This window comes from Aquarana catesbeiana, linkage group LG04, assembly GCF_042186555.1.
Source record: "Aquarana catesbeiana isolate 2022-GZ linkage group LG04, ASM4218655v1, whole genome shotgun sequence".
NCBI lineage: Eukaryota > Metazoa > Chordata > Amphibia > Anura > Ranidae > Aquarana > Aquarana catesbeiana.
In genome coordinates, this window is record NC_133327.1 from 652,339,883 (window position 1) to 652,355,201 (window position 15,319).

Consider the following 15,319-nt stretch of genomic DNA (forward strand, 5'->3'; position numbering starts at 1 on the left):
GTAGCAAGAATCGTAGACGCAGCGAAAGCTAGATGGGAGGAAGATGTAGGCCCAATAGATGATTCTGACTGGGAAGAAATATTAGAAAACGTTAAAAAAAACCTCACCTAAAATGTCTGAACGCCTGACTCAGCTGTATGTAATACACAAATCTTATCTCACGCCTCCCAGAATAGCCAAATTCTCTCCAAACCAGAATCCAAATTGCCCAAGATGTTCAAGCAACCCGTGCTCATTCTTCCAACCATTATGGTCATATCCAGCGATACAAGATTACTGGGCACAAATTATAAAATTTTTACACGACCACATGGGCTCACCAGTACAACTAGACCCCATGGACAGATTCCTAGCTATATTCCTTAGCGAGACTTTATTCTGCGCCAGAAAGTTAGTTGCCAAACACTGGATGAGGACCACCTCCCCTATTATCCAAGACTGGGTTGGGGAAGTAAATGCGTCATTGCCATACAAGAAGGTGTTGTACAGACACAGGGGTTGCCCAGCCAAATACCACAAGATATGGGACAGATGGCTAGATAACACTAATACCTGTACGGATTGATTGGCTGTGGTAATCCGCATAAATAGCGGGAGAGATAGAGTCATCTCACGTTGCATAACCCTAATGTACCAAACTAATGGATGTACCTAGTGTTGACAACCCTGATAATGGAGGAAGACAATATAGAGAGGAAATGGTAATTTTGCAGTATTTGAAGTTATACTTGACTCTATACTTTGTTATATTATATGCCAGTCATGTTCATTTACAGACATTGTATATTACTTCTTTATGTGGCTGTACGATATGTAATGTACCTGTATGATGTTATTGACAATAAACATGTTCTTTATTAAAAAAAAAAAATTAGGTATTTGCAGCATTTATATTTATAAATCATTCACAGAGGGGGATACTACAATAGGAGGCAGTGCTGATTGTGTATACAGGTTAGTGCTATGCAAGCAGCAGGAGGGGGGAGGGGTGACACTGTCATGAGCAGAGAGGGGAGGGGGGGAGTAGGACACAGGAGCAGAAAGGAGAGCAGAGAGGAGAGCAGATAGCAGGCTGCAGATGATGGAGGCATGTAAACTGACCACGGTGTCTGGTCTCAGCAGCCATGATACACCGTGGTCAGTTTACATAGGGGGGCAGAAACTGACAGGCTCAGTCAGGTATTTGAGGTGTTATAGGGGGCCAAATGACACAGCATAAGCACTGTGTCATATAACATGCTTTAAAGGAACAGGGTCCATTTTTTGGGGGGGTTAACAAACGCTTTAACCCTTGGGTGGTTCAGTGGATATGCAGATGGCTAAAGGATAGATACCAGAGTGTAGTTGTAAATGGGGTTCACTCAGAACAGAGACCAGTCACTAGTGATGTACCACAAAGCTCTGTACTGGGTCCTGTTCTATTTAATCTATATGTAAGTCATATAACTAAAGGTTTGTTGGGCAAGGTATGTGTTTTTGCTGATGACACAAAGGTGTGTAATAGGGTTGACATCCCTGGAGGTGTCTGTAACATGGAACATGATTTGGCATTGCTGGAAGATTGGTCAAAGCAGTGGAGACTGCAACTCATTTATAACACTTTGTCCAGTTCTGGAGACCTCACTTACAGAAAGATATTGATAAAATAAAACAAGTCCAGAGATGGGTAACAAAAATGGTGAAAGGTTTGGGGAAAGAAACATATCAAGAGCAACTTTAGGAACTTAATATGTACAGTCTGGAGGAAAGAAGGGGAAGGGTAGACATGATTGAAACCTTTAAATACATCAAGGGCGTGAATAAGGTTCAGGAGGGCAGTTTTTTTTTAATATGAAACCAAAATCAAGAACGTAGGGACATGACCTCAAACTAACTGGAGGAAAGTTCAAAAATAATCTTAGAAAGTGTTATTTTACTGAAATATGCTTGGAATAAACTACCAGAAGTGGTAATGAGCCAGTCAATAGTAAAACATGCTTGGGACAAACATAGATCTATAGTCAGACAATAAAGTTAACGGAAAAAAAAAAAAACAAAACAAAAAAAAAATGGACAGACTCGATGGACTACTCAGTTTTTTTCTGCCGTCACTTTTCTATGTATTTTCTGTACTTGCTGAAAATGTTCTTAGCCTGAAAAAGAAAACGAATGCAGCCACAACATCTAGGAACCAATAAGCTGCAATATTTTCCATTTATGTTCTTCAGTTTAGATATGCTTTCAGTCTAACAGAAAAGCAGCTGATTGTGTTAAAGCCCAGCTTGAAGCCAAAACATTGTTTTCTGTTTTGAATTAGGATAGTGCGGTAAAGAAAAAAAATCTGATAGCTCACTCGGCAGGGTACGGCATCCTTTATGCCAAGTGTACAATCCGCCTACTGCTGCGTCAGATGGAACCACAGAATGGGCACTTGGGATGATAGCAATTGAACCTTTATTCCAAACATAAAACCACGGACAGCACAAACGATGATACCCAGTCTTTATCATGGCATATTTAAAATGTAGCAAGTCAACCAATTTATTTAATAGCGGCAGGGGTAAGAGAAATTTTTTTGGAGGGGTTTTTGTGCTGTGTCCCCTTTGCAAGACAATCTCTGAAGTTACTGGAGCTGTTTTGCAGTTGATATGATATAATATAATATATTATCATATTATTTTTCTAACTACTCACCTAACCGTGTAGCAGATGTTTTGTACACTTATATTGCAGCTAGCTTCTTTTTCTGAAATTGTTGTAACAGTGTGCGGATCTTCAGTACCCTCCATTAATCCTCTAACACTGTTCAGAAGAACGTTTCTGCAGGAATCTACCCCAAATCACCTGTAAAGAAAACATTATTACTGTACTTTGGCTAGGTTTACAATATACTGTAGCTGAAGAATTGTATTAGAAATTTTAAAAAAGAATGAAAACATACAATTAAAAAGTACAACTCAGTGTGAAATATTAACAGTGCATTTCCCCATACTAATAATAATAATGTTACAGTGCATGCAGAAAGTATTCACAGCGCTTCACTTTTTCCAAATTTTGTTATGTTACAGCCTTATTGCAAAATGGATTAAATTCATTATTTTCCTCAAAATTCTATAAACAATACTCCATAATGACAATGTGAAAGAAGTTTGTCTGAAATCTTTGCAACTTTATTAAAAATAAAAAACTGAAAAAAATCACATCTATATAAGTATTCACAGCCTTTCTCGTGACACTCAAAATTGAGCTCAGGTGCATCATGTTTCCACTGATCATCCTTGAAATGTTTCTACTTGATTGGAGTCCCCCTGTGGTAAATTCAGTTGATTGGACATGATTTGGAAAGGCACACACCTGTCTATATAAGGTCCAACAGTGCATTTCAGAGCACAAACCAAGCTATGAAGTCCAAGGAATTGTCTGTAGACCTCAGAGACAAGATTGTATCGAGGCACAAATTTGGGGAAGGGTACAGAAAAATGTCTGCAGCATTAAAGGTCCCAATGAGCACAGTGGCCTCCATCATCCATAAATGGAAGAAGTTTGGAACCACCAAGATTCTTCCTAGAGCGGGTCGCTCGGCCAAAACTGAGTGATCGGGGGAGAAGGGCCTTAGTCGGGGAGGAGACCAAGAACCCGATGGTCACTCTGACAGAGCTCCAGCGTTTCTCTGTGGAGAGAGGAGAACCTTCCAGAAGAACAACCATCTCTGCAGCCCTCCGCCAATCAGGCCTGTATGGTAGAGTGGCCAGACGGAAGCCACTCCTCAGTAAAAGGCACATGGCGGCCTGCCTGGTGTCTGCCAAAAGGCACCTGAAGGACTCTCAGGCCATGAGAAACAAAATGATCTGGTCTGATGAAACAAAGATTGAACTCTTTGGCCTGAATGGCAAGCGTCATGTCTGAAGCAATCCAAGCACTGCTCATCACCTGGCCATTACCATCCCTACAGTGAAGCATGGTTAGGGCAGCATCATGCTGTGGAGTTGTTTTTCAGCAGCAGGAATTGGTAGTCTAGTCAGGATTGAGGGAAAGATGAATGCAGCAATGTACAGAGACATCCTTGATGAAAATACAGAGCGCTCTGGACAACAGACTGGGGAAAGGTTCATCTTCCAACAGGACAATGACCCTAAGCACACAGCCAAGATAACAAAGGAGTGGCTACAGGACAACTCTGTGAATGTCCTTGAGTGGCCCTGCAAAGAAGAATGGGAGAAACTTCCCAAAAATAGGTGTGCCAAGCTTGTAGCATCATACTCAAAAAGACTTGAGGCTGTAATTAGTGCCAAAGGTGCTTCAACGAAGTATTAAGCAAAGGCTGTGAATACCTATGTACATGTTATTTTTTTGTTTTTCATTTTTAACAAATTTGCAAAGATTTCAAACAAACTTTTTTCACATTGTCATTATGGGGTATTGTTTGTAGAATTTTGAGGAAAATAATGAATTTAATCCATTTTCGAATAAGGCTGTAACAAAACAAAATGTGGAAAAAGCGAAGTGTTGTGAATACTTTCCAGGTGCACTGTATATACAATATAAACCTGGTTGTTTTTATACTCAACCTATAGGACAGGTTAAATAAATAATCCTACATTAAATTAAAATTTAATAAGTTAATTTATTTTATGGAAGAAACAGAAGGAATAATATAAACACCAGGAAAGCAGACTTATAGGGAATAGGGAAAAAAAAAAAGATTTAAAATATGAAGGTGTAGAGGGACCCACCAAGGCTCAATTGGTCAGACCAAAGGCATATAGAAGGAAAGAGGAGAAAGAAATGAGAGAGAAAAGGAGAGAGATTTCTCTGTTATCCCTGATTGAGCATACTGCAACCAAAATGGTATCACATACCTTACAATGTTTGCTATGCCCTTTTTGGTTTTCAGTTAAGCTTTGAATGACACTCATCTCCAACTTTAATATACTGAGACCTTTTGACATAACGTCAGGCATGCATGACATTTTTTTTATTTTATTTTACATACACACAATATTTAATTATATTTTGTAGCATTTTCTTTTCATCAGAATGTAATCACTGAAATTGCAGTAATTAAAAAAACAAATTCAGTAAAATTTGTTTCAAAAGATGGAATGGATAAAAAAAACACACTTATAGATGATGGAGTCTACAACACCCAAATGGAGATAACACATTTTTTTTTAATTTAATTGCCTCCTTTTTTAATTAAATCTTTAAAAAAAAAATAGAAGTCCACTACGATTGGAGTTTTTACAACTCTAATAGAAAGGTTGAAAAGATCCGAAAATTTAAGAATATTAGGATATTAAAATGATTGAGTTTTTAAAGAATTAAATTGAAACATATATATGTTTGTGATTGGTTTCTTTAATGGAAAACATATTATGCACGGTCTACTCTAGGCTGTGTTATTCGAGTCGATGTCAACGCTTCATGTGAATGGCTTTTTCCCTATCACCCAAGTCTTGGAAGACAGTTTAAAAGAAAATGTCCCATGTTTAGAGAGCATGATGAATGATGAGGGGTAATCCACATAAAAAGCTATACCCAGCTTTGCAAAATTTATTGAAGAAAGCTGCAGCATGTGCAATCAGTTACGTCTAATTTTAATGCACAAAATTGCAGCATGCACTATAGTTCATGTGATGTCACACATGTTGTGCCTGCCTGTATAGCACTGCTTTGCAACCTTTAGAAGGCCTGGTGGTACGTTAGCCCTTATGGTTATGAGCTGAAAATTCTTACAATTGGGCAAATTGTTTTTTTTTTTTTTTTTTTTTACTCAAACACAAACAAATGTGTGAGTTCTGTGTACTACAGCTGAAAAAAACTCCAGCCAACACCCATACCCCCCCCCCCCCCCCGACTGACTCAACACATTGAACTTGTGGGATATGACCACCCTGGCTCACCTGTAAAGGTGGTCAAGCAGGGAATCCTTTGCCGTCTTCATGAAATCACCCAGGGAAGGCTCCTAAAGCTTGTACTCGCTCTATTCCTCTGCAGTAGCATTTATCTTTTGTGAACATGGAATTGGCTGGGAAGTGTAATTGTCTTATCTGATAATACTTTAGACTCATACATTGTATCTAAATAGACAAAGCAATTTATAAATTGACATTTGCCTTAGAAAGGGAGTGTTTAATACAGCAGGGCTGGGATGACCTACTAGTGTCTAAGCAGTGCAAGCAACTGTCAGAGTTTAGTGACCCCTCAGAGAGAGCTGAACTCAACACAGGCACTGGCAAAGGGACTAAGATTTGTGCCACTAGACCAGAAGACAAAATGGAAGGGTCTAGTGGTATTGAGCTGGTAAAAAGGCAAACTCGGTTTCCTTCTGTAAAGGTATGTACACCTTTGTTATATTGTAGTTAAAGGGAAAGTCCACCCAAAAGTGATATTTGAGTGAGCCGAGTCAGTCCCTAGCATCTTAACTTTAATTTTTTATTATTGCAATAGAGAAAAAGAAACATTACAATTATGTGGATGTTAATGCATTCAATAATATGATATATCATCACTGAATTTTGCAAGTTTACAGTGTGGGTTAGAACAACCAAGTAGTGCATATCAATATAACATCATTATTACAAAGCAGGGACTTTATTACTCTTAGTGTAATTAGTAGTAACAGAAAGGAAATTAAAATGTAATGTAATAATATAAATGAAATATAGTAAGTACAAACAAAATGAAAGATTGCAGTTTGAGGTCCAAGTAAATGTCCACAATCCCTAAAATCTTATAATGTCTTGGTTCTTCTAACTTCTAAGATTTATCTGCCATAGTTCTCTGGCAAATCTTTTCCAGCTCACCTGGAAGTTCTTGGTGTTTCCACCTATCTTATTGTATTCCAGCTTATTTGGATAAAATAATGAGAATCCTTCATAATGGCCATCGCTGAACTCAGCACAGACATCTTACCAAGAAATGGTCAGATGGGTTAACTCTCTAGCCTCCAGCAAAAATAAAAATTTGTTTTGGGTGAACTGACCTGTCGACAAAGGATTTTTAGTATAAAAAAACTACAGACAAAATTTGCGTAAACCTAAAGTTGCTGGACTCAGTCTTTTTCTCTTCACCTGAGATCTAATCCTCACCCACCCCACCACTTATTACAAAAGGGTCTTGCTCTCCCTGTAGAACTTTTAATATTTCCTTATGGAGAATGCTGCCTCAGGAAAAATGAATCTCTGTGTGTTGGAATGAAGTAGAGCCTGAAACTCTAAATTGTAGGTCCCATCACTGCTGGAGCCTGAAAGAGATTTGCAAAGTGAGTGGGCAATATGACTCATCAGTGTCAGTCACTACTTTGCTTTTTCCTAAGCAATAAGTACAGTGCAGTAATGTTATGCTAGATGCAAAAAAACTTTGTAAATTTGCTGCTGGGTAATGAAAAAAGCTTATCACGGAAAGGGCAAATGATGAGAAACTTTGCGATAAGGTGGCAACATTAACAAGGCATTAATGGCTGCATTAACCCTTTTCAATGAGTCATACAGATGGTAGAACACGTGAATTATCACTGTATATGCTACTTAGTATGACATGAGACCGTTCTTGTTGATTCAATAATGAACATATCTCTTTGATTAAACTGATGCATATGACATTTTGTATCACATGCACAGTACCAGTCTATATTGCTTTGAAGGCTTGTGCCATCTCTAAACCAGGGTAAGTGGAACCCTATTGTTCCCCCCAGAGGTTGCTTGGGATTCCTTGAGTTGTTGCTGATTGACCTCCAACTTTACTCTAAGGCTGCGTACACACGAGCGGACTTTTAGGCAACAAAAGTCCGACGGCCATTCTGGCGGACTTTCGTTAGACTTCTGACGGACTTCCGACGGACTTTTGAACGAACTGACTTGCCTACACACGATCACACCAAAGTCCAACAGATTCGTACGTGATAACGTACGACCGAACTAAAATAAGGAAGTTCATAGCCAGTAGCCAATAGCTGCCCTAGTGTGGGCATACAGACGAGCAGATTTTTCGACCGGACTCGAGTCCGTCGGAAAGATTTGAAGCATGTTTCAAATCTAAAGTCCATCAGATTTTTGACTGGAAAAGTCAGCTGAAGGTCCGTTGAAGCCCACACATGATCAGATTGTCCGCCGAACTCGGTCCGTCGGACCAGTCCGGTTTAAAAAGTCCGCTCGTGTGTACGTTGCATGAGAGCCCATTCACACAATAGTAATCTGTTGCATTTTGTTAATGTGCGGTATTTTGTGTTGCATTAGGAAAGCCCATTCATTTAAAATATGCTGCCAATGTTGAGCAACTAATATATTTTTTCTTAATGCAGTGCCCCAAAATGTATGGCATTTATGTCATGGAGCACTGCCATGTCCTTGTGCAATTGTTCATTGAGCACCATTTTAAATGAATGGTGCAACAATGTACAAATTGCTGTGTGTTACTGCAACATAAAAATGTGAAGCCAAGCAGAAAAATATTAAACTGCCATAAAACTCCAGTAGCCTATATACAGTATATGTATATAACAAATTTTATTTGGATCTTTATTACAAAAAAGTGGATTTCGGGCTTTCCAATAAAGGAACCTGTTTCAATGGGATTTGGGCTTGTTTGTACAGCATCAGTTTGATGTCAATTTGATATGCTTCTGAGATCATTCAGAATTCATTGCCAGGTACATTTCACCTGCAGGTGATCTCCTTGTGACCCGCATCCAACCTGCTGCAAATGTACACAATATGTCCTATTGATCCTATTAGAAAAAAGACACTAGTTCATCTAGTTCAACCATTAGAAAAAAAAGATAGAAAACCTAAATATACACAATCCTATACCCACAGTTAATGTGGAATAGACTTCACAGAACAGCTGTATATATACTGAGATTAAATTACACACAGGTGGACTCAATTTACTAATTAGGTGACTTCTGAAGGCAATTGGTTCCACTAGATTTTAGTTATGGGGTATCATAGTAAAGGGGGCTGAATACAAATGCACGCCACACTTTTCAGATATTTTTTTGTAAAAAAAATTGAAAACCATTTATCATTTTTCTTCCACTTCACAATTATGTGCCACATTGTTTTGGTCTATCACATAAAATCCCAATAAAAAACATTTGCGTCTTTGGTTGTAACATGACAAAATGTGGAAAATTTCAAGGGGTATGAATACTTTTTCAAGGCACTGTACATGGTGATCATATCCTTGAAATTTTCCACATTTTGTCATGTTACAACCAAAAACGTAAATGTATTTTATTGGGATTTTATGTGATAGACCAACACAAAGTGGCACATAATTGTGAAGGGGAAGGAAAATGATAAATGGTTTTCAATTTTTTTTAACATATGAATATCTGAAAAGTGTGGCATGCATTTGTATTCTGCCCCCTTTACTCTGATACCCCTAACTAAAATCTAATGGAACCAATTGCCTTCAGAAGTCACCTAATTAGTAAAGAGAGTCCACCTGTGTGTAATTTAATCTCAGTATATTTATAGCTGTTCTGTGAAGCCTTCAGAGGTTTGTTAGAGAACCTTAGTGAACAAACAGCATCATGAAAAATCAACCAAAGAATGCACCAGACAGGTTGGGGATAAATTTGTGGAGAAGATTATAGCAGGGTTAGGTTATAAAAAAATATCCCAAGCTTTGAACATCTCACGGAGCACTATTCAATCCATCATCCGAAAATGGAAAGAATATGGCACAACTGCAAACCTACCAAGATATGGTTGTCCACCTAAACTAAAAGGTTTTCAAAATTTTTTACAAATAAATATCTGAAAAGTGTGGCGTGCATTTGTATTCCGCCCCCTTTACTCTGATTCCCCTAACTAAAATCTAATGGAACCAATTGCCTTCAGAAGTCACCTAATTAGTAAATAAAGTCCACCTGTGTGTAATTTAATCTCAGTATAAATACAGCTGTTCTGCGAAGCCCTCAGGCCGGGTTCACACTGGTACGACAAACGCTCCGACATTGGGAGCTCATGTCGCATGACGTGTGAAAATCTATGTTTCCCTATGGTAGCCGTCTTAACAGGTCCGACACAAGTCGGTCCGACTTTGAAAATGTTCCCTGTACTACTTTGGTCCAACTTTGATCCTACTTCATCCCATTGACTATCATTGAAGATCGCCGTCTTGCATGATCCGACTTTGGCATGCGACTTGTGCTCTGAAGATCTTGAGGGGGAGCTCCACGCCAAATTTTAAATAAAAAAACGGCATTGGTTACCCCTCCAAGAGTATATCGGGCCCTTCGGTCTGGTATGTATTTTAAGGGGAACCCCCTACGCCGAAAAAACAGTGTGGGGGTCCCCCCGAAATCCATACCAGACCCATATCCGAGCACGCAGCCCGGCCGGTCAGGAAAGGGGATGGGGACGAGTGAGCAACCCCCCCTCCTGAACAGTACCAGGCTGCATGCCCTCAAAATGGGGGGGTGGGTGCTTTGGGACAGGGGGGCACACTGCGGCCCCCCCACCCCAAAGCACCTTGTCCCCATGTTGATGAGGACAAGGGCCTCTTCTCGACAACCCTGGTCGTTGGTTGTCGGGGTCTGCGGGCGGGGGGCTTATCGGAATCCAAGAGCCCCCTTTAATAAGGGGGCACCCAGATCCCGGCCCCCCGCCCTATGTGAACCTCTACCCGTTCACCTGGGGAAAAAAAGTGTCAATAAAAAAACACACTAGACCGGTTTTTAAAGTATTTTATTAGGCAGCTCCAGGGGTCTCTTCCAACTTGGGGGGCCCCTTCTGACTTCTCCGCTCTCTCCGGTCTCTTCTCCCGGTCTCCGGTTCTTCTCCCGCTATCCGGTGTCTTCTGCCGGGCTCCTCCACAATCTTCTGCTCTTTTGCCAGCTCTTTTGCTAGCGTTGGCCCGGTCTTCTTTATCGCCTTCTTCCCTCCGGACTCCTTCCAATGTTGACATGACGCTCTCTCCCGCTGTAATGCCGCGTGCGCAACAACTTATATAGGGTCTGGTATGGATTTTGGGGGGACCTACACGCTGTTTTTTTCGGCGTAGGGGGTTCCCCTTGAAATCCATACCAGACCCAAGGGCCCCTCAAGATTCATACCAAACACAGTGCCTGGTATTGGTGGGGATCCAAGTCGGTTGCCTGTTCATTGAAAGTCAGACGTATGTGTTGGCTTCAAGTCGCAGGGCAAAGTCAGATCCAAAGTAGGACGGCTGTCGTGTCGCATCAGTGTGTACCCGGCCTCAAAGGTTGTAAATCCATGCTAACTATTCCGTAAAATATTTATTTCTAGCAAAAACTGTGCTATGTGGTCCTGTAGTAAAATCTCAAGTATTTTTTCCTGACTGAAGTTACACTAACTAGTCTGTGTTTACTTGGTATAGACTTTGATCCCTTAATAAATATAGGCACCAAGTTGGCCTTACGACAATCCAGTGGTTCTATGCCAGTCATTAAAGAGTCTCTAAAAATTAGGGAAAAAAAAGGCTTAGAAATTACAGAAATCAACTATTTGAAGACCTGTGTATGTAAGGTCCAGGTACTTTATTCACCTTTATTCTATCTAAGTGTTTCTGGACCATATCAATTTTGAGCCATTGTTTATCATTGGGGATGTATACTATGTCAGTACTGTCCCCAATAAAGACCCAAGCCCCCCAATTTTCCTTTGTATAGATAGAGAAGTAGGGGCAAAGGGGTGGGACTAGTGTCTATTTCTAAAACAGTGGTAACTGATAATAACACGCATCCTCAGCTCCCGACTTTGATGCCTTCGGGTGCCCCACGGTCCCTGACATTGTGCCGTCGATTGCACATACACTTGTAAGTGATTTATAGGGGGTTTCTTAATCCACCCTCCCCTTTATCGATAAAAGCCTATTTATTCAGAAAATTAACTTCCATTGCAGATACATCACGTGCTTGCTCCTGATGAGCGGCACTAAGCCGCGAAACACGTCGAGCTACCAGATGCCGTGTATCATAGTACTACAGTTCTAATAGATCATTATGTCAATATATTCATACCATCACATCATTGTGACAGGGATCAGAAAGGTCATAGGCCATGCAGATGTTATCTTGCTATATATGTATACCCAATCATGGAATTTGGTGGACTCTGTAATCTCATTACGCTATTAATTTATAACCATGTTATTATCAGTTACCACTGTTTTAGAAATTGACACTACGGTTAGTGTGTATTTCTATGTATATGGAATTAATGTACGTAATCATGTGTCTAGAGATTATCAAATATTTTAATATCTACCATTTTCATTGCAACCACGTGCTTCATTTAAAGTCCCACCCTTTTGCTCCTACTTCTCATAGTGATAGAGATGGAGGCGCATGACCTTACCAGGCCATGGCCTCAAAGTCCCAATTTTTCCCTTCCTTCTTTTCCCTATTGTTGTTACTCAGTTTGTATACATAGAGTTGAAGAAGGTATTTAATAAATGTGCCTTCTTTGTCCTCAGTCACCCACTCAAAATTATCTTATAAAGGGCCTACATTCTAAGACCTGACCTTTTTACTATTAATATATTTGAAGAATTTTGGGAGGGTTTTTCTTACTCTCTTTTGCAACCTGTCATTTGTTTCCAGTTTTTGCGGCTTTGATTTCCTTTTTACATATTTTGTTATATTCTTTGTAACTCTTAAATGATGATAGGTGTTCCTTAATTTTTTATTTTCAAATGCTTTTTATTTTCTTATTATTTATAGCTATTTTAACTTTGGGCATGAGCCACACTGCGCCTGAGCCCACCCAGTTGTGTGACAGAAGCGAATTAATATTCGCTATTGTCTTCCTGCTCCTCCTCCCGGCCAATCAGGAAACGGGTCTTAAGACCCGATTGGCCGAGAGGAGAAGCGATTGCATTGGCCAGTACCGGGGCAGGGAGGATGTACGGGGAGATCCAGGAGCTGGCCACCGTTATCAGAGCATCAGAGCGATCTCTTTGCTCTGCATTGCCGCCAAGAGCCCGACTGTGTAAGTACCACCCACTGGGGGGAGGGGTTGTTCGGTCTGTTTGCCGCCCCCCCCTTCCCAGCCGCCACTGATCTATGGCCTGCTTTACTCTATTTTATGGTGAGCAGAGTGGGAGGTTTTTGTAGTCCAACTCAGAGAGCAGCCTACAGTGACAACGCTGCTACTCCGTAGATACAGTACAGTGAGTGGGCGTTGTTGCTCTAGGACATGGAGTGTGAATGGCAGGATCAACAGGTGAAAATAAACATAGCAAAACTTGAAAAAAAGAAACCTAATTCAGCAACTATGTCAAAGGAGTGGTACTTTACAATATACTCCAAGTTTGTTGTTGCGTTTACATTTTTAATTGTATTTAATTTGTTCTAGTGCCCTTTATTTAAGAAAGCTATTAGACCAACTTGTGCCTGTTTTCCTTTGCAGTCAGACATAGTCCCGGACTTATTTGTGCCTGAAGAGGACAATAGCTTGTATTTTACATACTCTGGACCAGCAAATGTCCTGGAAGTTAAAGATTTGAGCTATCAGGTAAGGATGTGGGGAAAAGAGCAAAATACTTTACCATATCTGTGAACCCGTTATATAAAGCATAGGAGCACTGCTTTACATTTTAAATATCTGTATTTTTTAATAATGAACATGTTCAGTTAACTGTACAATTCTCTAAAATGTATAAAATTTGTTTTTCAAGGTTAATTTAAGTGCTCAGATTCCATGGTATGAAAAGCTTGCTGAGTTTAAAATGCCCTGGGAGTGGAATAAAGGATCAGAAACTGCGGCAATGACGAACCTAAATGTGAGAGTCAGTAGTGGACAAATGTTAGCAGTCATCGGGAATTCAGGTAAAGAGGTTCTTTGTATTTTGTTTTTAATGTATGATATTCTTACATCCTTCCTGTCTGCCTTCTTTCATTCCTTCATTACATCCTTGCTGCCTACCTTCCTTTTGTCTATCCTTCCCCACTGTCCAGAATTTTTAATTCCAGCATTTGTCACAATTCAGACAAGTTTCATAATGTAAGGCAGGCAAGTCAAATTGGTTTTAAAAAAGGATACCATTTCATTTAATTGTAACTTATTGCCATGTGGTAAATGCAAAAGATACAATGACAGATTGGGCCTGAAAGTGTTCCCCAGTGGTCTAGGAAAATACGCAGAAATCTTTTATTATTAAATGATTTGTATTTATGTACCATATTTATTGTCTCAGTAAGATATTACATTTTTACTTGAATTTTTATTTCTGTGAAAAATGTAATGTTTTGCTAAATTTATTTTTATCTTTTTTTTTTTTTAATAATTCAAACAATTATACATACATGTAGAATATTGGACAGCAGACAGACAAAAGAATCCCTACTTTGACACAGGAAGAAACTTCATACAGGTGGTTAACAATAACTATGTTAATAGGGATCTAGAAGAACTACTGCAAGTTACTTCAACATCAAAATAGATAATATAATAATTGTGTGTATTGTAACCTTGGTTCTCATTTGAAGGGAAAGAGCACATGCCCATCATTCATAATAGTGCATGATGTACCATTTATAATTTAATACCTTAGGGATTTGAGTATCCAACTTAAAAATCCAAAAAATCTTCTAAGATCTGAGAGACTTTGACCTCCCCTTTTAGAGGGATACACCCTTTCTATGATCTGTACCCTGAGAGACAGCAAATTGGAATCATGGCAATGCAGAAATGTCTTGCCACATTTGTATTTTTTAGAGTGTTAATATTTGACAAGCGGCCCCTCGTTTGATCACACAGTAGCCCGGTGGTCCTCCCTACATATTGTAAGTTACAAGAGGTACAAGTGATGACATAAATCTCATACTTAGTCTGGCAATTCCCCAGCTGTCTGATTGGGAAGGAACCACCATTTGCACTAAAGAGGACTGCATTGGGGATCCACTATGAACGCACAACTTGAGCATTGGGCTGATGGTACCTTGTGAGATTTTTTACTAGGTTGTCTATTTCTGGAATCCACCACACATAACTACTGGTAGTCCTTTTCTAACACATCACTCTAAAATGTTTCTCACTACTATCCTTTTAAGTTGACCCTTATTGCATGACCTAAGGAGTGCCCAACCTTTCAGCTGTCTTTCTTCTTCATCCTATAGGATGTGGGACCCTCACAACCAGTCTATAATAGCACAATCTTCTACTGAGCTATAAAAGACTTCGCGCTAGAGAACACCTTATGTAAAATCTTATATATATGTATACACACTATATCACCAAAAGTATTGTGACATTTGCCGTTCTGCACACATAAACTTTAATGGCATCTTAGGCTTAGTCCATAGGGTTTAATGTTGAGTTGGCCCACCCATTGCAGCTATAACAGCTTCAACTCTTCGGGGGGGCTG

The 15,319-nt window shown here is 39.7% G+C and overlaps 2 protein-coding genes across 2 annotated transcripts in view; one reads left to right on the forward strand and one right to left on the reverse strand.

The window, feature by feature from the left end:
* Nucleotides 1–6,117, reverse strand: part of ABCG5 (ATP binding cassette subfamily G member 5) — a 55,897-nt gene extending 49,780 nt beyond the window's left edge. Inside the window, exons 1-2 of the mRNA XM_073628466.1 lie at nucleotides 5,883–6,117; nucleotides 2,674–2,823 (exon numbers count right to left, since the gene is read on the reverse strand). Coding sequence (XP_073484567.1) covers nucleotides 2,674–2,768 — 95 coding nt within the window. The 5' untranslated portion in view covers nucleotides 2,769–2,823; nucleotides 5,883–6,117. The remainder of the gene's footprint in view (nucleotides 1–2,673; nucleotides 2,824–5,882) is intronic.
* Nucleotides 6,118–6,183: 66 nt separating this feature from the next.
* Nucleotides 6,184–15,319, forward strand: part of ABCG8 (ATP binding cassette subfamily G member 8) — a 36,902-nt gene continuing 27,766 nt past the window's right edge. The window contains exons 1-3 of the mRNA XM_073628467.1: nucleotides 6,184–6,315; nucleotides 13,362–13,466; nucleotides 13,630–13,780. Coding sequence (XP_073484568.1) covers nucleotides 6,256–6,315; nucleotides 13,362–13,466; nucleotides 13,630–13,780 — 316 coding nt within the window. The 5' untranslated portion in view covers nucleotides 6,184–6,255. The remainder of the gene's footprint in view (nucleotides 6,316–13,361; nucleotides 13,467–13,629; nucleotides 13,781–15,319) is intronic.